This window comes from Pimephales promelas, chromosome 4 (genome assembly GCF_988280905.1).
Source record: "Pimephales promelas chromosome 4, fPimPro1.hap1.1, whole genome shotgun sequence".
Classification (NCBI taxonomy): Eukaryota; Metazoa; Chordata; class Actinopteri; order Cypriniformes; family Leuciscidae; genus Pimephales; species Pimephales promelas.
This window is the reverse complement of record NC_142772.1, coordinates 5,887,615-5,915,485: the sequence shown is the minus strand read 5'-3', so window position 1 is coordinate 5,915,485 and position 27,871 is coordinate 5,887,615. Positions and strand designations below refer to the sequence as shown.

Genomic DNA, 27,871 nt, shown 5'->3' with positions numbered 1-27,871 from the left:
GTCTTCAACATTGGGAAATATTTCAAATAGCCTGGCCTTAGAAAAATGAATTCTGTATAGTACTTTAAATTGTATGAGGCCAAGAGTTATTCCTCAGGTTACAAGTAATGGAAACGTATATGGTATAATATAAAAACTTTTTTATTCACTTCCCTTTGCACAAGGCAAACATGAATATTAGACACAGAGAATAACGTCAGAGTTAGAAATAACTAAAGATTTCCTCCTTACTCGGTTTCATTCGGATATTGTTGTGGCTGGTCTGACTGTGTATTTCTGGATCGCAGCGCTGAAGCAGAAAAGGCGTAAAGAAAGGGGTTCACGCAACCGTTTATAAAGAAAAGAGCGCCAGTTATATTGTGGCTAGCATTTGAATCCCATGAGACTACCATTAAAACAAAGTTGTTGATTGAACAGGGGATGCCGAATATGAAGAAGGCCACTACGATTCGGACGACCAGTTTTGTCAGCCTGTGGCTGTTAAAGAAAGCTGAATGACTTATCCGTTGGTGAAGTCGAAGGTAGAAGCCCAACAGGCTGAAGAAAGGCACAATAAACATCACTAGAGTCTCAACAAATAAGACAACTATTTTTTCTTGTGTATTGCTGTAATCCGGATAACACTTTAGAAACCCGTCCTCCATCTGCTTGATGCTTCGGAAATAAAGAGCGTAAGAACCCAACGCTCCACTTGATGTCCATATCCCAAGAATCAGCCCGTTTTGACCCTTCCTTCCAAGCTTTGCCCATCGCTGAGGATACAGCACCTGCAGGTACCTTTGCACACTCAATAAGGTGACAGAATGTACACTACAATAGAGGCTCCAGTACACTAGATAGGAAAATATCTTGCATAGAGCTATGCCAAATACCCAGCCGTTCAAAAGGGCATAGATCCACACAGGCAGAGAAATCAGACTCAGTAGATCAGAGACGGCCAGATTCAGCATCAATTTCGGGGTAAAGCTGTTCTCCTTTAAATGTTGAGCGAGGATTACCATCACCGCTAGATTACCTGGTACACCCAGCGCACAGCACAATCCCAGAACACTGCTGGATATTAGCGTTTCCACTGAGGTAGGGACAAACAGAGAGCCATTCGAAATGTTCTGGTACTCCATATTCACCTGCCAATTGCTGATGTGAATATAAAATTTGAGGTTTGCCAGTCTTAGGTTGGGATGCAGTCTCAATTGTGGTCTTGTGAAGAGGTGTGAAGATTCTGAATGTGAATAAACAGGCATGCAAATGTTTGGGGAATAACATTGACAGTTTAAAAACGTATGTAAATCAAACTGCACAGTCATGAATGAGCTGTTTGTTGTGCATTAGCGATGCTAGTTTTAAATACACACTCATTTTCCATGGTGGACCTTCAATAGTGTGTTTTAGACCGGATCTGTCATCATGTTAAAAATAGTAATAGCAAGGTGAGCTGGTAGAACTGGAACTGAAAGATCTGCCTGAGCTATTTTCTGACAGAACAAAGGACCTTTCTTCAAATTAACATTTGAACTCTCTCTTGCAAAATTAGCATCCCCATCCGAGATGCAATCACTCTGATACAGTCACCTCGGTATTGTATTATTTTTACATTTCTTTCTCTTCACTCCCTCTTTCCCCCATATCTTCTCTCACATGCTGAGATCCCCTGAAATTCACCCAAAAATCGATATCGTTTAATGTGAAAAACTATCATACAACACTATACATACTATACATGATATCATTGTATTGTCCTTATCATTCTTATCATATATACATATATATGTGTATATATGAAGAGTTCAGATGCAAAAGCCTCTAAGTGCCATTTGAAATTTTCTTCTAGAATGATCATTTTTATCAAGCTTGTATATTTAAGTTCAGTGATTTCACTTAAATGGCAATGATAATTACCTATTAATTGTTATTTAAGTGAAATTACTGAACTTAAATATACAAGTTTGATAAAAATCATCATTAAAGAAGAAAATTTCAAATGGCATTTAGAGGCTTTTGCATCTGAACTCTTCATATATATATACACATACATAATTTCTTCATATATACCCTGTATAAAGCTGTTTTTTTGTTGTTTTTGCTAATAGCTTATCATCTCAACACATATTGTTTGTCTTGTGGCAATGCTATTGAAACAGTATTTTAACATTAATGTATTTGGGTACAGTAGGTTATAACAACAGCACTCTTTGATTCATTGATTCACATAGTTCAGGGATAAATGATGGATTTCAGAGCATTGAGCAACTATATTTTGTAACAGATAAATGTAGGGAAATTATATTAAAGTATGTTGAACTGTTGAGAGAACAGTTTTATAATTTATATCTGTCCACGATCTTTTAATAGTAGAATAGTAAACAGAAAGACATACAAATTGGCTGTATAGAATTAGTTCCATTCAGTGAATAGTTAACTAAGGATGATGATCTAGTTTATAATGTATAAATGATTCACTGGTTTACTCAGACCTCTCCCTTATAATTGTAACATAAGAAGACCAAACCAGAGGGAAGCACTAGTGCTGAACAGGCGTGGAAAATGGTTGATGATGATGCTGTTTCTGACTGCAGAGGAGGACATTTGTCTTCTTCCAGCACTGGGACACTGAAGACAGTAAAACCTATATATGTAATATTCAAAAGGAAAGACAAATGACTAAACTTTTAATTTGTGCATTTTGAAGGAAGAGGTACACTACAATTGCTGTTGCATAAAGAAAATCTTAACTGGTCCTAAACAGGTAAGATCTTCAGATATGGCTTGGCATTATTAGTTAATCTTTTGTTCTTCTTAAATGTTTAATATAAATATGAACTGATATGTTAATTAACTTAAGTTGTAACCAGTGCTGGAGGTTGTATTGCAAGTTACCTAATCAGATTACTTGTACTAAAGTAACATTACGTTTACATTTACAACAAATCTTGGATTTTCAAGTAATTCAAAGTTAATTTGATTTCCCCCTCTTTTTTTTTTCCATTTCCCCAAGCCCAGCCCAGAAAAGTAATGTATCCCATTATTTTCCATTAAAAGTTACTAAGTAATGCAATTAGTAAAAGTTTTTTTTTTTTTTTTTTACTTTTATTAAAGTAACTTCCCCCAACACTGGTTGTAACCAAAAAATGAAAACTTTTTAAATGAAATTAGATCAGTTGACCACAATTGAAATTCAAACCTAAAACAAGATGTACTTGCCATTAGTGTGTTAAGCACTGCAATTATTGCTTTTTATAAAAGCTTACATGACAGTATTCAGTGCTTAACACACTAAGTTGTTTTATGCATTACAAAACCCAACACTAAAACAGTATGTATGTTCATATCTCAGTTATGAAGGAAATAATCTCCCCAGTTTCCCCCCATGTTTATGAGCTCTGCGGCTGAGCTCCAGACAGATGCCATGACACTATCATTTCTGTATGCTTTATATGTCTCACTCCACCCTTGGACCTTCACTTTTTTCCCCATCAGGCAAAATCTGAGAGAGTCCTGAGAAAGAGTGGGCTACTCCCCTCTGTTCTGCAGATGTGTCTGGGGTAAGAGCACATCTGTTAGCTCTACAGCACCCTCAAAGTGAGTCCATCTACACTTACCTTACACTTAAATGTCATCACTGGGAGCATGCGGTGTAAGTTGTTAAATGCACTTGATAGTGTATATGCCATAGTCAATTAATAGTTAAACAATGCATTAAGTATGTGCAGATGAATTTGGGGTAGCAGTATGAAACCACCGTAAAACTATGAAGTCATTCTTATACTATTATACAATGTCAGAAAAAAAAAGCAAACTCAAAATCAAAACAGGGGTAATACTTTCTAGTCCCTTATAAAAGTCTGGCTGCAGAATTTTGGACCAGCTGGAGGCGAGATAAACAAGATTGAGCAATCCCTAAATATGAATTGCAGTAGTCCTGTCTTGTTGAAATAAATAACTGCATGAATAATGGTTTCCAGAGAAAAAAAACCTTTTTCCAAAATCATTTTGTGCAATGGAAAGGTTCAATGGATGTTAAAGGTTCTTCATAAAACCATAGATGCCAATGAAGGACATTTATTTGTAAGAGTGCAAGATAATACTTTGAGGTGTAAATAAGGTACAAAGATGTCAACATAGCAGCACACTCAAAGAGGACACGCTGTTGAACCCCTAAAGGCATCATTTTTTTTTAGCGTGAATTGTACTTGGGTGTTAGAACTTCCGACATTTAAAGGGTTAGTTCGGTGTTTTACACTTAAAGCCCTGTTTTAAGATAATTAGAAACTCTCGGGACGGCAGCATCTGTCCAAATTTCAATCTTAACCATTCCATTTCATCAGAAACGATCTTAAAACCGGGCTTTAAGTGTAAAATACCGAACTAACCCTTTAAATGTCCTGTGTTCAAACACTTTGTTTATAATCTGGGGTTTTCTTCCTCCTGACATGGCAAGAGAAAGTATAAATGTTCTTGATTAGCTGTCAACATTGTCTGATCTCTCTCTGCACTTTTTAAATAAATGTTAAAAAATGCTATCCGTCACATTCCTGACATAAATTAGATATTTAATTGGTTTTGTAAAGAGGGTTCCAAAGAATTAAATCAATCTCTCTCTCTCTAATTCAATTCAAATCTGCTTCATTTGCATGACATTTAGTTTTATGAATTGCCAAAGCCTTTCCAGTCATCATACATATACGTACATTAAATAAATACATAAATAATTAAAATAAAAAGGTAAGTAGAACAAATAATCAACATTTCAGAATTCTATGAACAATTTATAATTCAGTGAGTGTGTGTATGTGAGCGCATTACTGATTAGTCAACTCCTGCCTCTTTGTATATATTGCTGCTAGTAGGATACAATCTCTTTTTTCACCTAATAAATGTTGAAGTTGAGTTTTATTGTTTAATTTTGTGTTGTGAAATTCTCTCTCTCTCACCATTAAAACCATCATATATTCATTCATTTGTATTATGTATGTGTTCAGGAAAACTCTGAAGCTCTCAGACTGCTGCAGCCCAATGGCTGGTAAAGAAATGAAGAACAGGGGTAGTAAATGTCTGAAGGAAGTTCACACAGTTACTGAGGCTTTAAAGGCCCTCTACCGGCAAAAATTGCTCCCTCTGGAGAAGTATTATGGCTTCTCCGATTTCCACTCATCAAGCCTTGAAGATGCAGACTTTGACAACAAGCCCATGATACTAGTGTTGGGTCAGTGCTCTACAGGCAAGACCACTTTTATCAGGTGAATAATGATCATGATCTATTTTATTTGTTTATTTTTACTGAGTAAAGAGATTTTTACTGAGATTAATATGCAATTACTTTCCACAAAGTCAGAATGTCCCGCACCATTGGCAGCAGTGTTGATTTTAGGTCAGGCGCACTAAACGATCCCAGAAAACTTGAACAAAGTCATGTGACCCACATTCTTAACAGGTGCAATTATGATAAATGAAAAAAGTACTGGATGAGAAACTCTTTCCCACGCCTCCTACAAGAGACTGAAGAGTTGTAGAGCTCATTGCTTTAAGGGATTATATGATCACACTTTAGATAAGGCACAATTCTTACTATTAACTAACTATTAACTTGTTTTGTCTCAATAAACTCTTCATTGCTGCTTTTAAAACTGCTTTTAAGTTAGTTAAGTTTAGGAATGCCCATATCATAATATGCATGCTGATAAGCAACTAGTTAATAAGTGTTATCAATTATATTTTATTATTATTGTCTAGTTTAAGCAGTGCGTTCTTATGTGTGGCAGATATCTTCTTGAACAAGAGTATCCAGGAAGCAGAGTAGGCCCAGAACCAACAACCAACAATTTCACTGCTATAATGCATGGAGAGATTGAGGGAATTATTCATGGGAATGCTTTAACTGTGGATGCCAATAAGCCTTTCCGTAAACTCAGCCCATTTGGAACCAGTTTCCTCAATCGGTAAGTGAGACAGAAGCAATGATGCAATACGAAGAAATAATAATCACAGGGGGAAAACTCTGTTGAACTTGGACAGAAAGAGTTAAAATCACTCCACCAGCAGAGATTACTCTTGTGAAAGGGTGGACATAGCCTGGAGAAGAAAACATTAATGAATCATTATTTGGCTTAAGATGACTGTATCCCTTTGAGGAAGCATCTGGATGTTTTTTTCTCATGCTCTGAAGATGCTGAATTAGCATAAGACAGCTGGAATGAAGTAATGTTCATCTGCTGTTTTTCAGATTCCAGTGTGTACATCTACCCAACCGAGTCCTAGAGAGTGTCAGCATCATTGACACACCAGGGATCCTGTCTGTGGCCAAACGCAAAATGAATAGAGGTACGAAGTGTGGGATTAAATGAAGGGATTAAACAACTTGCATGCAAATCATATTCACCCAAGGCCTGCCTTTATACTCCATATACAAGTAAAGAGCTGTTTAAGGCCCCGTCCACACTACTGCGTTGCCGTTTTCGTTTAAAAACGGAGACCTTTTGCTGCGTTTGCACCTCCCGTCCACACTAAAACGGGAAAAACGAAGACCTAAAACGGAGAAGTTTAGAAACGCTGCAGCTGCGTTTTGCGTTTTGAATCTCCGGAGGGCGTTTTAGTGTGGACGAGACAAAACGGAGGAGTTTACAAACGATGACGCAGAGGCTCACGCTCGGCTCTATGATTGGGTGTTATCAGTCATGACGTGTCCTTCCCTGATTCCCCAACCACTGTTTACACCGGCGCGCGCATGCCCAGTGTTGGTGAATGGTCACGTGATCTGCGTTTTCAGTCGTATTAATGTGGACGGAGATCAATTCTAATACGCAGACAAAACGCTGGTGTGGACGGAGATCGTATCCGTTTTAATTCTCTGTTTTTAAACGAAAACGCAGTAGTGTGGACGGGGCCTAAGATACTCCATATTGACCATTTTGCAAGATGTAAACAAAACTGGTCCAGAAGCACTTCCTGTTTAGGTTTTTTAACACTACACAAAAGCTGGGACAAAATACAACCAAAAGAGCATATAAAACTGAATCAAAACGTTAAACAAACATCTTTAAGATTTTTTCTTTACATGTGAAATAAAGAAAACGGTTACAAACTGAAACAGGAAGTGTTTCTGGACCAGTCTTGTTTACATCTTGCAAAATGGTCTATACAAGTAAAGAGGCCTGCCTTTATACTCCATATACAAGACAATATAAGGTGAATTATAGGGCTTTTTGTGCCCTTGAATGGCACTTCGGGAAGGGGACGCTGTTACAAATGGAATTTAACAACTGAATCCCTTCACTAAGGGCCCTTCTAAGTCTGTTAGTGAAGGGTGCATGTGATCACTTTAAGGAAGTAATTTGATCCTTTATGGTCATGTGACTGAGGGTGATACACAGAGGAAAGTAACTACTTGCAGGATCCAAAGAAGAGACAGCAAGTTTAACAAGTTGAGGGAACACACACTGGATTTTTGTTGTTATAAAACATAATACCATGTTTTATTGGGGACGTTCCATAGGCGTAATGATTATAATTACAGTTGTAATTACATGCAGGTATTTTCAAAATATAAGTACAATGTAAAAACATGTATGTACACAATACGTCCAATGTATCAAAGTAGTAACTTCTATGTAAGTACATAGTACTTAAAGCCACTTAATATAAAGTGGGACCTAATACTGTACAAACGGTATGTTCTGTCTCCCTACACAAACCCAACCCCTAAACCTTACCATAACAGATTTTTTTGTTGCATTTTTAGATAAAAGATAATTCTGTATGATTTATAAGCTTGTTTTCTCATGAGGACCAAAAAAAGGTTACAAAAAAATTACTGGTATTACTTTACTTGTGGGGACATTTGTTCCTTATAACGTAGGAAATACCAAGACCCAAGACCAAGACACACACACACAAATAAATAATGCATTTAAAAAAACAAATACATTCCAGGTGAAGATAATGAGACAATTACATAGTCTTTCATTGCTCCTTTTGCCAAGTGCATTCCAAACACAAGTGCCCTTCTTCCTCTAAAGTCCTCACTTCAAGAACTCTGACATTCAGAGTGACTAGGGTGGGGTTGGCTCCCTCGAGATCCACTTTCCTGCAGAGTTTAACTCTAACCCTGATCAAACACACCTTCAGCTTTCTAGTAAGACCTGAAGACCTTGATTAGTTTGTTCAGATATGTTTGACTACAGTTTGGACATTGAGGGGCAAAGTAGGGCATAGAGACTCGCATCCAATTGAAATTTGCTTATCAAAATTTGAATATCTGATTAAACACCTGTGCATTATATTACCTCAATGTCTCTTTCTTCTTTCAGGGTATGACTTTCCGGCAGTTATCCGCTGGTTTGCAGAGCACGTTGACCGCATCATCCTCTTATGTGATGCTCACAAACTAGAGATCTCTGATGAGTTCTCATGCACTATAATGGCGTTGCGAGGCAATGAGGACAAGCTCAGAGTGGTGCTCAACAAGGCCGACATGGTGGACTCCCAGGAGCTGATGCGAGTCTACGGCGCCCTCATGTGGTCCCTCGGGAAGGTGTTCTGCACTCCTGAGGTTCTTAGAGTCTACATCGGCTCCTTCTGGTCCTCTCCAATGCGTGTGACAGACAATCGGAAACTGTTTGAGCAAGAGGAGGAAGACCTTTTTGCAGACATTCGGAACCTGCCACGAAATTCTGCACTGAGGAAACTCAATGATCTGGTGAAACGAGCACGGCTTGCGAGGGTGAGGACCTTTGTGCTTTCCACGACGGATTTGATTGAACTTCAGTAACTTTTAATCCAAGTCTGTTAGCTTTGAGGCCATCTATGTTAGAGGATTGAGAAGAGTTGACAAAATTGTCAATGAGCAGATACACAGGCTTATGCATTTAAGACTTTCTCTTCTAAGAAAAAGATTAAAAAACATTTGTTACATCATTTTGACTTCTTGTGATGTAAACCCTTTCTTAATAGGACAGACCTTTCAACATGTAGAACTTCCTGTTATTTGGAAATACAGCAACAGTAGGGCTGATCTCCTCTCGTTTTCAATCTAGCCTGAGGAACATTTAACAGTCTCTGGTTGGATGACCTAAGAGACCTTCCTGTATTGTGAATGGATAATAAATCAGAAATGTATACAGGAGCCAATCCATTCAAAGGCTTAAAACCAGCATCAAGACTTTAAAATCAATTTTGTAATGGATTATAGATTTCAGAACTGGAGTAACGTGCTCTCGTTTACGCACACCAGTAAGGAGCCTAGCAGCTGCATACTGTGTCATCTGCAGATGGTTAAGAGATGCTTGGCTAATGCCCAAATAAAGAGAATTACAACAGTCGAGCTTTGTTGAAATAAAAGCATGAATCACCCTTTCAAAGTCTTTAAAAGAAAGAAATGATTTAACTTTAGCTAGGACTTTAGCACTGGTTTTGACTAACAAATCTGTTTGTCAAATTCGAGAGCACTATCGAAAAACACGCCCAAAATCACAAATGGTTTCACACATGGAGACAAAAGGCCAAAATTTAAGCAAACTGTTGAAACATGTCAGTGCATTTCAATGTAAGGACACCCACCAAGTATGTAGATAGAAATGGCTCATTCTGAGGTAATAAAAAACATAATGGTTCATTAAGTAAGAACTTTATACACTACTAAAAACATATAGTTATGTATATGATGTTACATTTCAACAGATCCTTCTAAATATTACACAATGCACCTTGAAGAACTAGATTAAACCGCTCAATTTATGGATTGTTTTTACAATGTCTTTATGAACTTTTTGAAGCATCAAAGTTTTGGTGAAATGCTTGCTCAATGGAGGGACAGAAATCTCTGTTTTCATTAAAAACATCTTCATTTTTGATTTAAAGATGAATGAAAGTCTCATAGGCTTAGAACTATATGGGGGAGTAATTGATGAAAGAATTACACATTTTGGTGCATCTCTACTACAAAAAATCTGACACTGTTTTTTGTGTGTCATCTGTTTTGAATGAGATGAGAAAACATGGGATTTGTGAAAGGTGTCTTTTTGAGAAAACAAAACACAATTTTTGACTAATGATTTAGTTGCTATGATTGAAATACATCTACCTGTTTGTTTTGTTGATGTAGTCATAGTGAAACATTAATGTGGCTTCGCTTTCCTTTCTTCACCCACAGGCCCATGCTTACATCATTGGCTCTCTAAAAGAAGAGATGCCTTTTGTTTTCTGCGGAGGAAAAAAGAAGAGAGATCTAATCTATGACCTTCCCGTCATCTACTCAAGAATCCAACAGAGGCATCAGATTCCACATGGAGATTTTCCAGATTGCGCCAAGATGCAGGTGTATAAATAAGTTCAAATACTTTTATAATCAAGCATGCCCATTATGAAATGTATTTTCTGCTGCTTCTATAAGCAGAAGCTTTAAAAGTAAGTTAAACTATCTGTCTGACAAGCAGTTTCACTCTCGCATCATCACACAGGAGCAACTCATGAGTCACAACTTCAAGTTTAAAGGCCTCAAGCCTAAGCTCTTAGGTGGGTTGGATGAGCTCCTAAACACTGACATTGCCAAGCTGATGCCTCTTCTACGCCAAGAAGAAAAGGCAGCTGAGCAGCTCTTAATGCAAGGAGGACTTTTTCTAGGGTCTCACATGGACCCTTTTATTGCGGGAAACCCATTTCATCACTCTGGATCCAATGGAGAAAGTGCTCTGGTGTCAGATGAAGAATGGGTGGTATCAAAAGATAAACAAGAGTACGATGAGATCTTTTACAACCTCTCGCCTCACGAGGGCAAGCTGAGTGGGACCAAAGTGAAGAACTGGATGATGAGCACTCATCTACCCAGCTCAGTTCTGGGACGAATCTGGAAGCTGGCAGATGTGGACGGTGATGGCATGTTAGACGACGAGGAGTTTGCTTTGGCCGGCCATCTCATTGAGGTGAAGTTAGAGGGCTTTGGTCTCCCTCGTGAGCTACCTGCACATCTAGTGCCGCCCTCCAAAAGACCACGCAAGATCTCTGCCACAGAGAATAGAGACAATGAGTAGTCTGCAAGTCTTTATAAGGACCTATTAAGGGAGTTATTCTCTATAGACCATTTTGCAAGATGTAAACAACACTGGTCCAGAAGCAATTCCTGTTTTAGTTTAACACTACATAAAAGCTGGGATAAAATACAACCAACAGAACATGTAAAACTGAATCAAAAAGTTAAACAACATCTTTAAGATGTTTTCTTTACATGTGAAATAAAGAAAACGGTTTCAAACTGAAAAAGAAAGCGTTTCTGGACCAGTGTTGTTGACATCTAGCAAAATGGTCTATATCACTTTCTGAACTCCCTGAAACGCCTCGATTGTAATCTTTGAGTTTTTTCTGCAAATGAAACCGTCATAATATTCATCATTTAAATAATTCCAGTCCAAGGCTTATGCAAAGTAAAAAAAAAAAACTGGTCCAGCCGACCAATTAGATTGCATTTGGAAAGAGGGGCTTCATAGAGACAGGAACTAAACAGACTTGCAGCAACAATGCCAAATATATCAAAAAAGAATGTGTTTTTTGAACATTCAAGCATGAAAACCTATTATAGTAGAACACAATCAACATTTTGTAAAAGGGCATATTATGCCCTCAATGTTTATGATGATGGGGTTTATTCAACATGCAAGTCATGAATAATACTAATGTATTCACTCATATAATGCCTAAAATCACTAATATTTGCAACGGTTGGATGAATAAGTCCTCCATATGATATAATCTCAGTTAAGACGAGTTGTTTTGATGGTTCAGATTGCCCAACAGCTCGTTCTGTTGTCTTGGCAGAAACGCCCTCGAGACTGTTGCTGAGGAACATGTCAAAACAGAGCCTGAGGTGTCTTATTACATTTCAAATTATAGTTGTCAAGTAACATTTATTTAAATTACTACTACGACTGTTGGTCAATAAGTAACTGCAGCAATTTTTTTTTGAATTTGTGCATACTTAGAAGCTGTATAAAAAGGCTGTTTATTATTTCATAGAATAATGACCATGTCATGATGTACAACTAAGCACCTGTTCAGAAAACATACTGTATATAATCATATCAATATGTCCATTTATTGCACAATAAATTGTCAAGCCCAATTGCAAACAGCCACTATGCTGAGACTGTCTTAAGAACCGGTCTGACCAACTAGCAGTAATGTTAGGTCAATCAATGAGTAGAAAGGTTATGACCAGGCCTCCTATGAAACGTGGTTTCATCGTGAGAGATAGTATTTTCAAGCCGACTTTAACCAGAAAGTTCTCTAATTATTTTATTATTTAATAGTTGTTTTCCAGTGCCTATTGTAATTATTGAATTGTATTCAGTGAACTGATCATCAGACTATCGTCGCCAGCGCGACTCGAGACATAACTTTTGTGTAATTCATTCAAGCGGACTATCAAGTGGAAAAAACGACAGTAGCCTAACGTTACTGTCCTACTCTTTAAAACTAGGCTGTAATTAATAGCCGATTAAGTAATGAGAATGTTAAAAAATAAACAAGGGGCGTTCGTTGCGTATAATAAGCCTCTGAGAATCTGAGTTGAGTAATGTGTTTTATATTTGGTAGTTAACGTAGCAGCTATGCACGTGAAGGCATGTTTGTTTTATTTGTCGTATATTGAAACGCGAGTATGCCGAAGCATACTTAACATATTAAACGCAGTGAAAGTATGCCGAAGATAGTCCGCAAATGCTAGCTCATTTAAGTTAACTCAGGTCTAAAAACACACGAGAAGACATCAGCTATCACAAACATTCGCACGGGATTTGTGTGTTCGCCGAAAACAGTAGGTAATTTTCCCTGGGATTTTTTTTAAACATAGGTTGTGTGAGAAAATCACTGACATTACAGATTCGAAAGGGATTAAAAACATATACAGTAAAATAACTAGTCCAGTCTGGGCTGTCGGGCTGTCCGCGCCGTGTTGTGAACAGGAACTTAATGAAATCTCGCGAGATGTGTGTGTGCTCTGCTGGCGGTGCATGATGCGTCAGTTGCTCCGCCTCAAGTCTTTTATAACATCACAGGAAATTAATAGCAGCAAAACAAAATTCCATAACAAAGTAACATCAGTTGAGTCTCTACCATAGACTGTAAAGGTCTCTATACACGCACAGCACACCCACCGCTTGATCAAGTCAAGACCCATGGCACCTGTCGGGATCACCGTCAAAGTTCATGTCATTTACTGGTAGGTTAACGTTATATATATATATATATATATATTGTACTTGGCGATTTTTTCCTACAATGTTGACGCCCTATCCAGCTTTTTTTTTTTAGATTTTTTTTTTTTTTTTTTTTTTTGAAGAATCTGACTTATAAACGTTCGAAACAAATAAATGTTTAACAATTTAAGCTCAGGGTTGCTGTTTTTTTTTTCTTGCTCATTGTGTTATGGTTGTTAAGTGCACCCTTGCGTTTGTATTGCTTGGATTCTTGAATAGGTTAAATATTTTCAATTTACATAATAAACAAGACTGGAATCAGAAATGTTAAATAATGCTTTCACCGATTCACTCAATCTCACTTTTCACGAAACAGTCGTACGGAAGTTAAACCTAGTTATGAGGTGAATATCATTGATTTAACCTCTTAACCAGCGCCCCTTTTTGAGAATTTTTTTCAACGACATACCCAAATACAAAGGTCTGTCTTAAACCCCATGGTCCACATTCATTCATAACTCTTGATATTTTTTTTAAACTAGACACTTGAAACTTTGTTACACAAGAGTCATAATAACTCAAGGTAGCATAGGAACATAGTAAATCAAGGTAAAAATTACATGAAAGTGACTCACGATTTCTTTGAATGAACTTCAATTAGGGAAAAATATATCATAATTTTAGGTTAAAGGCCTGAAAACGCCATAAAGATAAAACTGTTTTTTTGTGTGTGTGTGTGTGTGTCATCTCCTAGTGGTGGATGAGGGTACAGGCCCAAGGTAGGTTTAATTTATTACTTGTATGTATAGTGTGTATATCATAATGTAATGTAATATTGTGCATTTATACATCTGTCTCTTTTGTTATTCAAATAGTTCACCAAACTCAAGACGTTGCTTGAGGATGAATTCCCAGGCGAACTTGAGATTGTATGTGATTTTAAATTATTGCCATTTTTTATGGTGCAATTCTGAAAATAAAACATCATGATTTGTTAAATGTGGAATGTACAGAATTGGTCAAAGTATTGTTTTCTCATTTTACTATGATTTCTCATGCTCAGACTGGTGTGGGCACACCATCAACCACAGGCTGGTTTGAGGTGGAAGTAAACGGCAAGTTGGTGCACTCAAAGAAGGTAAGAGTTGATCCTCTCTCACTGTTATATATTGCATATCATTTACCATTGTGACTCCTGCCTTCATACTGTTTCTCACTTAAGCTGTACTTTAAGTCGACATGAGGCAGATGTTGAAATAGTCTTTTCTTCATTATTGTGACATGTATTGTGACAACCCTGACGAGTCAGACATCTTCTTGAACCAGAAAGAATGTAGGGCGGGACTTGATTTTTTCCATCGGTAATTGGTTGGATGGTTGTGGTTTTCTATTGGTCGATCTCATGCGAGTGACAGGTTGCCCCGCCCTTGCGCCAGTAAATGTCATCGGAGAAGAGATGAAGCTGCAATAGGGAGGGGAAGTTATTTTAATTAAAGATTACAAGGGTACATGATTTTTTTTAAATGATGTGCACAAATAATAAATACTGCAATATTCCATAAAAAAGAGAATTGTCCATTTTTATTTCATGGAGACAATAAATTGTACAGTTACATGTCTTCCTAATTACTGCACAGTACAGTCTTTCTTTTTGATTGAATTGTTTGCTACTCAAATCTAAAATGGTAAAGTACCACTGTAATATTTTAATTGTATGATATTTTCTTTGACAGAACGGAGATGGATTTGTTGACTCCGATTCAAAACTCAAAACAATTGTGACCGCCATTGAGGCAGCCATGGGGAAATGAGCATGGCCTGATCATAGAGGTGAGAATAATCCACCGTTGAGCCTTTTTGTATTGACAAAATGCACGTTAACATCTCATGTTCCTTTAATTCTTTTTTGTCTTGTATTCTCTCAGCAGCTTTTTCTTCTCTGTTTGTTGGACTCCTGGGCAGGGCAACAATGATGGTGACGTCCAAAGTGTTTTTTGCATGGATGTTGCTTGATGCTATCCGCTCTTCCCGGGAGAAGACACTCAGAGCAGGAAACTCTGTTTAAACTGCTTCAGATAAGATAAACGGTTGAAAATTTAAGGGAAAACAAATAAGTTGTGGTAATTTGGGCCTGTTTTTTTTTGCCTCTGTTTTTTGTTTGCTTATGTAACAGCGCACATTTACCAAATATTTTTGGCATTGTTCAAGATTTTCATGCAATAAAAATGTTATTGGTGAAGTGTTGTCTTATTTTTCTTCACTTTTAAAAAAAAATTGGTGTCATTTTACCAAAAAAGGCGACAGCACAGACATTATCCATACACATTGTAAAGGTAAATTCGCAATTAACTATGTATGTCAAATAATTGGTTATTTAGCCAGGCATAATTTGAATGACCCAGAGTTGGTTATAGAAGGGTTTGGAGCATTATCAAAACATAAAAGAAAAGGAGATGATGAAACTAAAGGGACAATTGATACATTTTTCAATCTTGCCATTTTAGTTCCATTCAAAGTCCTGCCAAAACAGCTTCGACCCACGAAGCGTGGGCTCTACAAGACCCCTGAAGGTGTCCTGTGGTGTCTGGCACCAAGACATTAGCAGAAGATCCTTTAAGTCGAACACCATTGTCATGAAGGGGTGTATGGTACTTGCTCTGCAACAATGTTTAGGTATGTGGTAAGCGTCAAAGTTGTGTCCACATGAATGACCGGACCCAAGGTTGCCCATTGGACCAGGTGACTTTCTTACACTGCTCCAAGGTCCATTTTTGTCACTCGTGTGCCCGTTGATGGCGCTTTCAACAGTGGACAGGGGTCATGATATGTACTCTGATCGGTTGGTCTGCGGGTACGCAGCAATCATTACAATTTTGTATGATTTGTGCCCCTGTTGACCTTCTGTTGGCTCGAACCAGACAGGACAGCCTTTGTTGCCCTCATGCATCGAGGAGTCTTGGTCACCCAACACCCAGTCGCTGGTTTGTCTCTCCTTGGACCACAGTTGGTAAATTCTCACCACTAAAGTTCCTTACTGGAACAACCATCAATACTTGCCATATCAGAAGTCCTTTTCACACAGAGATTCCAGGAAATACATCGATAATTTGTGCCAGGATCATTTACTTTTGGTTCATTCCCACTACTATCAGTGGTTTTCCTGAGTCTGTGCATGTTCACACACACACAAAAGTATTTTTCTAAATCCACGTAGTCTTTCAATTACCTGTTATATGAAGTCATGAAAATAATAATTTAAAGTCCCCCTGTGGTAAAAAATCAAACTTTTAATGTTGTTTATATGTATATGTGCCGTGGTGTTTTAAGTATTTTCTCCTAAAAACTGCAGTGAACCAAAGACGGTCTCAAAAACGTGGTTTAAAATCGCTGTTGTTTCTGACGTCACAAACTACCTCAACGTGTGATCGTCAATGAGTGGATCTTTGAGCCTCAACTGCGTATACAAAATGAGGCAAGGGTGTAGAGTTACATTCAAGCTATTTTAAGGCATGAATACTTATTTTTTTGAATGAATACTTATTCAAGGAAAAAAAATGTTTAAATGTCATTTTGGTGTTCAGAGATGAGTTTTAAGGGATAAAATGATTGACTACTACAGCATGAAGTTGGCATGAAACGAATGATGGTTGTTATTCTTATTCTGTCTAGTGACAAATAAACAATAACAAAATGTATGGTGAGACCATAGGGTGGGACTTGGTTTTGTCCATCGTGAATTCATTGGTTAATTGAATGTGGTTTTCTATTGGTGGATCTCCCTGTTTACATCCAGAAGACCTTTTTTTGTGTTTGCTAATCTGCAATGTGTCTATTGGACGTTTTCTGTCAAATAGACGTTTAGAAAATGTCTTTAAGATGTTTTATGATTTAGGAATGTATGTAAAACTGACATCTTAATGACGAAGTTATCTTTAACATCTTGCAGACGTGTGCTATAAATTGCCTCCTGCCAGTAAATACAACATCATCAGAGAAAGTCGGGAGGGGGAGTTATTTTTATGAAATATTATGACGGCACATCATGAATATTAATATAAAAATATATAATAATAATAGATCCAATTTTATTTTAAATGTAAGAACAGTCAATTTTGAAAAAAATCGCGACCTAATTTGTTTACACTATATCATCCCTACAAAGCCTACTGTTAAAAGCAGGCAAGGATAAAAATTCCACCAGGAGAAAAAAATCGTGAGAGAAACCAGACTCGGCGAGGCACATTTGCAATAAACATACTATTATGTAGTTGAATAGGCTATGCCTCACAGTGCTCATAAGTTCTTTGAATAAAATATCAAATATGTTCGAGGACAATCAATGATGTGTGATAATTTGTCCCTCCTACAACAACAGGAGTGATGTCAGTGACACAAATGTTGTGAATGTCACCTAGCATGTCTAATTTTGTGATACATCCTCTTGTCGACACAGTGTAGGAACCTTATGTGGCCTGTATGGGAATTAGAGTCTTTTGATTTGTAAGGTCTTTTCCCATAATTCCAGCAGAAGCGCTGTGCCGCAGACACTCCGGAAGTGAGGCGTTTATTGACAATATGGCGACCGGGCCAGCTAAGAAGGGACTGGAAATTTTTCGGGTTTGACAGAAAGCGCAGATGTGGCTGAGCAACGTGAAAGCTGTGCGCGATAGAGTGTTATGAATGAAGGCACTCGGGAGCTGTCGGGATGTTGTCTCTGAGCTGAGCGAGTGTTCACAGCCTCAGATTCATCATGTCGTTCTTCAGGCGGAAAGGTAAGGAAGTGCTCCGCTCGATGATGATGGGCAGTTTGGGCTTTTCTGGACCGATGCTGAGCTCACGTCCTCATGAATGTGACATCAAAACCCTTTATGTTGTTATTCTTTATGTTGGCCATATAATCCCTTTTATGCATATGCATATCTTATGCACATCGTGTAAAACAGCTAGGATTGGATATTCCCTATTCGAGTGCACGTTTTAATCTTTAGATCAGCAAATGAAAACTTGTTCATTATATTTAACGTTACATGTTTTGGTTGAAATAACGCTAATTTATTAAAACAAAACTCGTTTGTTTTAGATGTAACACGCATATGGTGTCATATAGTGTCAGTCGTCTGACAGGCTAGCCATGCCTGAAAAAAACTAATGTTGGAATATCATAATATGGAATGAAACTAGCATAATTTAATGAATCATAACCTTAATAAACATAAATAAAAGGAAAAAACATTATTTTTTTGTTCTAGTTTGATCTCATTTCAGTTGATTTAAAGTTTTTGTCAAGGAACTTCTTTCATTCACAATCAAATCTTTGCTCTGATGGTATAAACAAGCTAGATTGTCAAAGGTCAAACGGAAATGTTGTATCTCGGCCCCCTGGTTCACTGGTTCACACACAGGGTGTGTTAACACTTGGCATGTTTGGTTAGATTAAAACTAACCTGTTTGTCTCGTCGTAGTCGTCATGTTGCCCATCACAGTTCAGTACAGGCATCAGAACCGCGTCTCCTCGCAGTATTTTGTTTCCTTTTGACTCCTTTATAGTCCGCTATTCTGACTCCTTTACTCATTTTATAAGATCTTCAAGTTCTTAGCTGGTCAAAATACCATCACAACAATCACATTTAGTCCAGAACACAACATGGTTTTGGATGTTTGGTAAGTTCTGTTGCGAAATAGACATAATATAAGCCAACCAGTCGGATTGTGAACGTATTCATCCCTATGCCTGTAGGTTTGGTAAAATTAAAATGCCAACGTGAAAGCTACAATGTTAAAATGATAAAATTATTACCTGGACTAAATGTTTTGTTTTGTTTTTGGTCCGGACCAAATGAACCAGCAGTTCATCCCTCTGTCCCGACCTTTTTCTAAACAGGGTTCCTGTGGTCATGAAAAACCTCAGAGAATTTTAATATTTTGATTTCCAGGCCTTGATTTTCCAGGAAAAAATTATATATAAAACATTTTCTCCACTTATCTGGTAATCACACAGCTGGAAACATGAGAATGAATTGGTCAAAATGAGTGGCGATGCTGCTGCTGTCTTTAGTTGTTCATACATATTAAACTATAAGATTGATCTACAGTATCTTCACTAAATAAAGTGACCAATCTTTCCCAGAACCCCTGTTCACATGACAAAGAGCATGAACATGTATCCTGTGACAGTCAGAGCCCTAAGGGAAGGAAGGATGCCCTCTTAGCCCATGTCCTATTTAATAGGAACCTTTTCTCTTTGTTCTCAGTTACGCAGTCTTGTCATTATACTTTGTTTTCTTTATCCATCAGAGATATGCGAGTTAATGTGTTATGAGCTCAGCAGAGGATTATGAAAAACAGGCTGCTCATTGTAAAGAGAAATATCATCTGCACTCTTTGCCTGCACTCTTGCCAATAATGTTCGGGATGTTGGAAATGCTTGTCGTTTTGTGCTCTGTGATGCTAGTCTTGTTTGCTTGCTCCAGCAAGGCCTCACCCCATGCAAATAATCCAGAATACATGCAGTGGAAAAACTCAAGAATAAGTGATGTGTGGATTTGTACTTAATATAATGATGGGTATTTGTGACTGGTTCCCAAACGGCTGCTGTGCTGGATGATCATTAGGACAAGAAGAGAGATGCCATAAATTATAAATGATATTTCCTGTGTTCTTTATCTTACAGCTAAAGGAAAGGAACCTGAGAGACCAGCAGATGCCAAAGCCAGCAAATGTGAGGGTGATAGTCCTTTTTTTTCTTTTTAGTAACTTTTGTGATGTTGTGGTGGGCTGTCATAAAACATGCTAGAATGTAGAACAATATACCAGGTTAATTTGTATCAAGTTACACCAGTAGTTTCAGTTGCTTGGCATGTGACCTAGACTGGAAATATAGTGTCAAAAAAAAATGTGAGGGACTAAAGGTCAGTTAGAACTATAACTATAATCATAACTAGGTTATATTAGCATCCACACCAATGTATGATATGATTCTGTTTATTCTAAGCACATGCTGCAGTTTTGCAGCTTTAAATACTTGAGGTCTTTAAAGCAGGATGGATTCTGATTGGCTGTCTTTTTTAATCATTCAACAGATGGAAAAAAGTTCAGAAGTGATTCCAATATAGTTTCTTGGTGCCATTATTATTATAGTTGTTTTGTGGACTCTGCTTTTCTTTTATATTTAGAATGCTTTATAGTTCTAGTCTATATCTTTATAGTTAATATCTTTGTGAGCGGGCCTTTTTCAGGTGTTTTTTGCATTATGCTTGCAAGCTGCCCAGATAGCAAACTGACATTGAATCAACGTGGAAATATGACATCGAAACAACGTTGATCTGACATTGTTTTGCTCATCGAATTAACGTTGAACCAACGTCAGACGCGTCATTCTTTCAAAACTAACGGAAAATCAACTTGAAATCAACGCGTTGTTTCAACGTTATGAAAGCAAACCAATTTTTGATTTTCATTTAGCTTTGAAGAATGCCGCGTCTGACGTTGGTTCAACGTTAATTCGATGAGCAAAATCAACGTTGTTTCAATGTCATGAGAGACGTCGTTTCCACGTTGATTCAATGTCAGTTTGCTATCTGGGTGCTTTTCAACAGAAACTTGTTTTTTAATTTTTTAATAAAAAATTGTTACTCTATCTCACAATTTTGACCTTTTTCTCTCAATTGCGAGTTTATATCTTGTAACTCTGGCTTAAAACTCATAATTGCAAGTTATAAACTTAGTTGAGAGAAATAGTCGGAATTGCAAGATATCAACTCGCAATTTTGACTTTTTTTTCACGCAATTGTGAATATATTTCCAAATTCTAACATTAGTTCTCAGAGTTGTAAGATATAAACTTGGAATCTGCTGAAGACGCCGTGCTTTAGGCGCTTGAGAGCGTTTTGGCAGCACAGCGTTTTTTCCGTTGACACGTTTCGTTGCCATGATACAGAATATCCGCAGCAGTTTGAATGTTGTGACAGTTGGTCAGTGTGGTTTAGTCCCGCCCCTCCTCCACTGTGATTGGACGGCTGGGTAAAAAGTGACAGTGATGAGCGCTGCGTTTTATCCAAAGTTGAACATTTTTCAACTCCCAGCGACCAGTAAAAAACGTTGGGCGCTCGGCGCTTCAGCGTGAAAAAACGCTCAGCGCCTCGGTACGCTCATGGCGTTTAAAAAACGCGGCGCTCCCATTGAAAACAATTGAAAGTATACGCCAGGCGCGTGAAAAAACGCTTTGGTGGACACACGGCCTATATGACATAACATTCTAAAAACATGACACTCATGTTAAAAGTTCACCTTTGAAAAAAAATCGTCCATCTGTAGATCTTGACGTGTTTTTTTTCTTTTGTTTTCTATCATAAAACGTATTCTGTGTGAATTGTCCCTTAAACTTAAATTAATTTTGATTGTTGATTTGATTTTTTTCAATTCTCTGCTAAGTGTGATATAGAACAATATTATGGCTAGTCATTGGCCGCTCAACAAGAAACAAATAGGGAAATTGACCAGGGTTGGTGTAACAATTTGTAGAGTTTATTTGGAAAAATTAACAATATGTCTTAAACTATCACATTCTCAACATTCTGCATATAAATGTTAATCAATTCTGCTAACTGTTTGATTCTAATTATAGATTTTTTTTTTTTTTTTAATATAACCGCTTTATATGCTCTAGTCTAGAATGTTTACTTAAAAAAATCTATACCATTTCTAGGGTTGTAACACTTAAAAGCTTTGCCGGTTTTATAGACTTAAATGAATAACTAGCCAGGGGAGGACATGTAGTGGTTTATCAGCATGTCTGACCAAGATTAGCGGTGCAGGATTGTAGATTAGAACTGGAGTGAAATGTAGAATTCTGTTGTGTATAAATGTTCCTTCTCTGTGTGCTTGTCTCCAGCCCCCGTGTCGCCCCACTCCCCCTCCCTCAGTGGGCGTAACCATCATGCTATCCTGGAGGCGGCGGGACCCAGCCATGTGGCCATCAATGCTATCTCAGCCAACATGGACTCGTTTGCTCGTGGCCGCACTGCTATCCTCAAAAAGCAGCCTAGCCACATGGAGGCAGTACACTTCGGAGACTTAGGTACACCTGCCATGAATTATACATGCCATTCAATACTGATTCAAAATTAAATGCTGATTTTGTTTCCAGAATTTATTTTAATTTTTTTTAAATATTATATTTATTGTAGTATTTTCAGTTTTACAGACAAATTAACAGTATAATCACAGGACAGGACCAAACACCAAACTGCACACACAAAAAAATAAACAAAACAACAACATCAACAAAGATTTTTTTGAGGTTACCAGTAACCACAAAACAAGGTCAAAACTGATTTTTGCCCAACGTGACATTATGGACAAGGTGAAATTGTACAAATGGACCAAATGAGATATATAAAATTTGTAAAAAATAATAAAACATTTTTTAATAATAATAAAAGATACCGCATTGGCAAATTTGCAATGAAAACACTGTGAAATTTAAAGGGTTAGTTCACCCAAAAATGAAAATTCTGTCAGTATTTACTCACCTTAATGTTGTTCCAAACCTCTATGTGTTTATTTGTTCTGCTGAACAGAAAGGAAGATATTTGGAAGAATGTTTTAATCAAACAGATCTCAGTCCCCATTGACTACCATAGTTTGTATTTTTTTCCTACTAACGGTAGTCAATGGGGAATGAGATCTGTTTGATTAAAACATTCTTCTAAATATCTTCCTTTGTGTTCAGCAGAACAAATAAACACACAGAGGTTTGGAACAACATGAGGGTGAGCAAATACTGACAGAATTTTCATTTAATGAGAAAAACAAATGATCAAATCAAACTTCATCATAAGTAGCTTTTCCACAAGCTGAGGTAAATGCTAATATTTAGAAGGTGCGCTCAGTGTCATACACAATACAAAACCCATCATGGTATTAACACACAACACTAAAATAATGCTATAAACATTCATTTAACCACATAAGATGTAACCCTAATGTACATAACTGACAAGAAACAGTTATTTAGATGAAACCCATAAAATGTTAAGTGTAAGACTTTGTTTGTTTTTTTACTGTAATTTATAAGATGACTTAAGAACATTTATAAGATGTTCTTTTTCACTCCCAAAAACTGCACATGGAGCAGTATTTTACTGTAGACATTAGATCAGGTTTTTACCGTTGCGTTTTTACAGTCTTTGGTTGACAAACCAGTGTTGCAAGGTGACTTGGTAAAGACAATGCTTTTAACGTCTATGTTTAACGTGTTGTCTCCACACAAAGAGGGTTGGTATTTTTTCTGCGTTCTGATACTGGAATCATTTTGTAGAGTTCAACTCTCAACCATCTTCTGGTGTCCCCTGGTGTTGAAACCAGAAGGTGTGTCCTTTCATAGCATTCAAAGGAGGTCACTGCTCTATTATAAGATTTGTTTTGTGTATGTGTTTATTTATGGAACAAAGTCTTTGCCGCTGCTGTATTAGAAGTAATAAATGACTGGGTGTGATCTGGAGATCCCATTGGTTTGAGTTGGCGGTGTTCTGCTAGTCAGGTGTTTGCTGTAGGCATCATTACTGTTGTTCATACTTTAGGGTTTTTGAACAAACATCTAATACTAAGTGTTTTTTTCCAATATTGTACAGTCCTACTATCAACACAGTGTTCTGGGATCCTATTAGGGACTTGTGGACAGGCAATCATTGACTACGTTTACATGCAGCCAATAACCCGTTCAAAACTGGGATATTAGCAATAATATGGAATTAATTTTGAGCCAATAAAAATGAACGTAACTTTTCAAGAAACGAATAAAAATATAAATTGAAACTGAATAAAATATCTTTGTAACTGAAAAAGAATGAACCGCAAGCATTTTTTTTGACTTTGTTTTCAATACACTACATGTTTTGCTAACTATTCCTCATATTTCGTTTACTGATCTACACTTACAAATGCGCTTCCAGAGTTTTCATTTACGCTTCTGAAGTTTTCGTTTACACTCCCTGAGTTTGCGTTCGCTGTTCTGACACAAATCTCTCGTGGGGGCGGGGCTAGTAGAAGTGTATTCTCATTGGCTACTGAGCTTTTGATTGACAGCTTCTTGACCTGGAAGTGAAGACGTCAGAGTTGTGTTTACACGTGTGGATGTGAGCGTCTGTAAGCGCAGCTTTCTATTTAATTTTAGTAATATTAAGTTATGTTTGTTTTTTAATTTTATCTGTATTTACCTTCTGCTGCGATTACTTTGTCAACAGAAGCTTTTAGGTTCACAAGAGATCAGTCTATTCAGGTGTAATTGTACATCAAAGTACGCCCACTGTATGTGACTACTTAAAATATTTTGTCCAATGTTTTAGGAGAATATTTGTTTATTCTTGATGATTCGTTTGCATGTTAGGCTCTGAATAGGTCGTGCTATTACAATATAAAGAGAATAGCCTACTAGTATACGTGTGTGATATATTCAGCAGTCAAGAAAGTTTCACTTCAACCAGGTAATCAAGGTTGGCAACCATGGCCATCAAATTTCTCATTGTTACCATATGCATTTACACCATCAAATGATCATGTATGATCACTTAAATAAGAGGAATTTAAACTATATGAAAATTACAATCGTGGGTTGCTGTCAGATGATACAGACCTCAAAGGGCATTTCATTACATATTTCACACAAAGAATATTTTTGTTGGTATTTTTTTAATCATGCTGATAATTTTATTTATTTCATTTTGTTAATATTATTTTCTAACCTTTAAAATGGTAAATATATTTGAACAATCATCAACAGGTTCAATTATGACTTATAAAATCAGTTAAATGAATTTAAATAAAAAAATCTAATAAATTTATTCATTCTTTATTGTCACTACAGCATATACACAAGTACCAAAGTGAAAGTCTTGGATGCAGTTATGACAGGAAAGACCAGAATCCACAAAACATTAACTGCATACTATACATGTAATGCACAGTATTCTCATAATATAGATAATAAAATGTATAATCTCACAAAGATTTTTAATGAAATAATACATCTCTGTGAGTCCACATAACACAAGTGGATTGTACCCATGTATGGCAGTTGGTCGGAAATGATTTTTAATAGTTAAAACAGTTTACATTATTAGTATTTATTTTTTTTTTATTCTATTGTTTCACTTCAGTATTGATTGATTCACTGTGTGTGGTTTTTAAAGCATCTTTAGGGCTTGCAGAGATGGATTACTTTCCTTAAAATCTTAATTCGTATTTATCTGTAGAAAGAAAGTAAAATGCATCTGGGACAGCATGAGGATGAGTAAAATAAGTGAGAATTTTATTTTTGGATGAACTATTCCATTCATATGCTGTTGGTATGCTAATCCATGATCAGCAGAGACTAATAAGAATAAACTGCAACCTCTTGTGTACTGTGTTTGTTTTAATCTAGAGCTCCAAAGAAATTAAAATATTTGCTATTTTATAATATTAAAATAAAATACAACAGGTGTCTGAAGATAAGGATCCCAGTAATTCAAAGGTGATATGTCTGAACAAAGTAACATTATTGTCTGATGGAGACAGCTGATCTCTGGTATTATCACTCCATCCTCTGTGTCAGCATCAGAATTTTGTTTGTGGAAAAGTTGCTCAAATCCCTGGAAAATGAGAAAGGAAATATATTATAATCTAACAATACAAACTGCTTTGAACTCCCACATGCAGTAACCATTTGCAGACTTAAAATAATTATTTCAAACAAATTATATAAATGTTTTAAGGGATTTTACAGTACCAAATGTTTACCTGACTCACACACCATTTATCATCTGTAATACTATTGTATACCCAGTAGATGGCTCTATAGCCCAATAAACATTTATCCATGGCTGTGTAGCGTCTACTCCCTAGTTGCTGGATTTTTTCAGTCATAATTACTTGCATGTATTAGGTTTTGAATTTGGATATATATATATATATATATAAATTATTAAAGACTATTAAAAATTCAACATTTTTCTCCAAAATGTTGTTTTTTTTTTAACATAATTATTACTAAAATATGGATACAGAAAAAGCATTTTGTTGCCTTTTGCAGAATAAATATTGCGCCCAGGGTTATACTTGGGAACAAATGAGTGTTAACATATTATGAATGGAGACGTGGAAAATGGTCAAGTACTCTCTCTCTTCTTTTAAAAACTCTGCATCACAAATTAATCAGCAATTGGCTTTACATTGCCAAAGTTGAACCGGGCAGTGATTGACAGGGCTCTGGTCCAATGGCATCGGTCATTGTCTGATACAGTACATTTTGTATTGTAGGCTACAGTACAGATACTGTACAGTACTCTAGCACAATGTTGTTTGGGGTGGCAGAGGGGAAATATGATCTAATTGAAGCAAATATGATCTAATCGAAGACTGTAACCGTATGTAACGTTAGATAAACAAGACATGTAATGATTGGGCTAACAACTTACCAATTAAATCAAGAAAACACTGCTGTATAATGTTATGGGCTCTCACTGAGCTCTAATATGCCTCTCCACCTGAAAAAGCAAGAACTGTATTATAATTAGTATTAGTTTAGTATTAATTAATAAAAAAAATAAAAACAATCAGACTTACCACGAGTAGCCTATGCTATCCAGTATTCTGATATCGACGATGACAAATTATATCATTTGTCTGTACTATTCCTTCTATAAGAAATCATATCAACAATATAGTGTAGCAGTAAATAAATAAAGAAATAAACTTAATATCACCTAAATGAAATAGAAAGCTACGCTTACAGACGCTCACATCCAAACGTGTAAACACAACACTCACTGACGTCTTCACTTCCAGGTCAAGAAGCTGTCAATCAAAAACTCAGTAGCCAATAAGAATACACTTCTACTAGCCCCGCCCCCACGAGAGATTTGTGTCAGAACAGCGAACGCAAACTCAGGGAGTGTAAACGAAAACTTCAGAAGCGTAAATGAAAACTCTGGAAGCGCATTTGTAAGTGTAGATCAGTAAACGAAATATGAGGAATAGTTAGCAAAACATGTAGTGTATTAAAAACAAAGTCAAAAAAAATGCTTGCGGTTCATTCTTTTTCAGTTTCAAAGATATTTTATTCAGTTTCAATTTATATTTTCATTCGTTTCTTGAAAAGTTACGTTCATTTTTATTGGCTCAAAATTAATTCGATACAATAACCCGGTCGCGAACGGCCACGTAAACACCGGCAAAAACCCGAATATGCTCGTATCCCGGATTTTAAAAACCAAGATATTATACCTGGAGGGCCCCTTTTCTAACCTGAATTTTTGGTCATATAAACGCATATTGGCATATCCCCATAGTGATTTGTGTTCTGCGCATGTTCTTTTCGCAAGGAATCTTGGTCTTTTGAGTAGAGAAACTTCTCGGAAGTAGTATACCGGAAGTAGACATGGCGAGACACAGCACAGCATACTTTTGGAGCGAGTTCAGTAATGTTACCAGCATCTAAGCGCAAACAAAGGCGATCGCTATCTGCCCCGAACTATTCATTATCCATCATATTGCGTCTTAAGGTTGTCCGTACATCTAGACGCTAACCGCGCGCCGCTGTTTACATAGGGATATTGCAATTCCATGTATACAGGAGAAACTCTCTCTGCTCAAGCATGTAAACGGGTCGGGTTATTCCTAATATTTCCGAATAGTGACCTAAACCCAACCAT

At 36.9% G+C, this 27,871-nt stretch overlaps 4 protein-coding genes and 1 long non-coding RNA gene across 10 annotated transcripts in view; 3 read left to right on the top strand and 2 right to left on the bottom strand.

Annotated features, from left to right (window-relative positions):
- Positions 1–186: 186 nt before the first annotated feature.
- Positions 187–1,200, bottom strand: LOC120471785 (leukotriene B4 receptor 1-like). Its single transcript, XM_089129880.1, has one exon. The coding sequence runs from the start codon at positions 1,119–1,121 to the stop codon at positions 228–230; it is 894 nt and encodes a 297-aa protein (XP_088986006.1). The 5' UTR covers positions 1,122–1,200; the 3' UTR covers positions 187–227.
- On the top strand, positions 665–11,900 carry ehd2a (EH domain containing 2a). 2 transcript variants are annotated; one of them, XM_039661705.2, is made up of 9 exons: positions 665–773; positions 2,690–2,746; positions 3,478–3,542; positions 4,980–5,237; positions 5,760–5,936; positions 6,221–6,318; positions 8,304–8,716; positions 10,145–10,309; positions 10,452–11,900. In XM_039661705.2, the coding sequence occupies exons 3-9, from the start codon at positions 3,532–3,534 to the stop codon at positions 11,019–11,021; spliced, it is 1,692 nt and encodes a 563-aa protein (XP_039517639.2). In that variant the 5' UTR covers positions 665–773; positions 2,690–2,746; positions 3,478–3,531; the 3' UTR covers positions 11,022–11,900. The 2 variants fall into 2 exon arrangements, with proteins under 2 accessions (XP_039517639.2, XP_039517640.2); XM_039661706.2 differs by having other exon boundaries at positions 3,478–3,579.
- Positions 11,901–13,027: 1,127 nt separating this feature from the next.
- On the top strand, positions 13,028–15,420 carry selenow1 (selenoprotein W, 1). Of its 2 annotated transcripts, none has more exons than XM_089129879.1 (6): positions 13,028–13,204; positions 13,936–13,960; positions 14,057–14,110; positions 14,245–14,319; positions 14,915–15,011; positions 15,110–15,276. In XM_089129879.1, exons 1-5 carry the CDS (start codon positions 13,161–13,163, stop codon positions 14,990–14,992), a joined length of 276 nt encoding a protein of 91 aa, XP_088986005.1. In that variant the 5' UTR covers positions 13,028–13,160; the 3' UTR covers positions 14,993–15,011; positions 15,110–15,276. The 2 variants fall into 2 exon arrangements, with proteins under 2 accessions (XP_088986005.1, XP_088986004.1); XM_089129878.1 differs by having other exon boundaries at positions 13,029–13,204; positions 15,107–15,420.
- A 2,146-nt stretch (positions 15,421–17,566) lies between these two features.
- The window catches only part of akap10 (A-kinase anchoring protein 10), a 28,941-nt gene continuing 18,636 nt past the window's right edge, over positions 17,567–27,871 (top strand). For all 3 annotated transcript variants that reach the window (XM_089129875.1, XM_089129876.1, XM_089129874.1), the window contains exons 1-3: positions 17,567–17,953; positions 19,852–19,899; positions 22,072–22,257. In XM_089129875.1, coding sequence (XP_088986001.1) covers positions 17,932–17,953; positions 19,852–19,899; positions 22,072–22,257 — 256 coding nt within the window. In that variant the 5' untranslated portion in view covers positions 17,567–17,931. The remainder of the gene's footprint in view (positions 17,954–19,851; positions 19,900–22,071; positions 22,258–27,871) is intronic.
- Positions 25,014–27,352, bottom strand: LOC148981606 (uncharacterized). Of its 2 annotated transcripts, XR_016168222.1 has the most exons (3): positions 26,784–27,352; positions 26,636–26,704; positions 25,014–25,810 (listed from the first exon to the last, which is right to left on the bottom strand). It is a non-coding gene; the product is annotated as an uncharacterized LOC148981606 (long non-coding RNA). The 2 variants fall into 2 exon arrangements; XR_016168221.1 differs by having other exon boundaries at positions 26,636–27,352.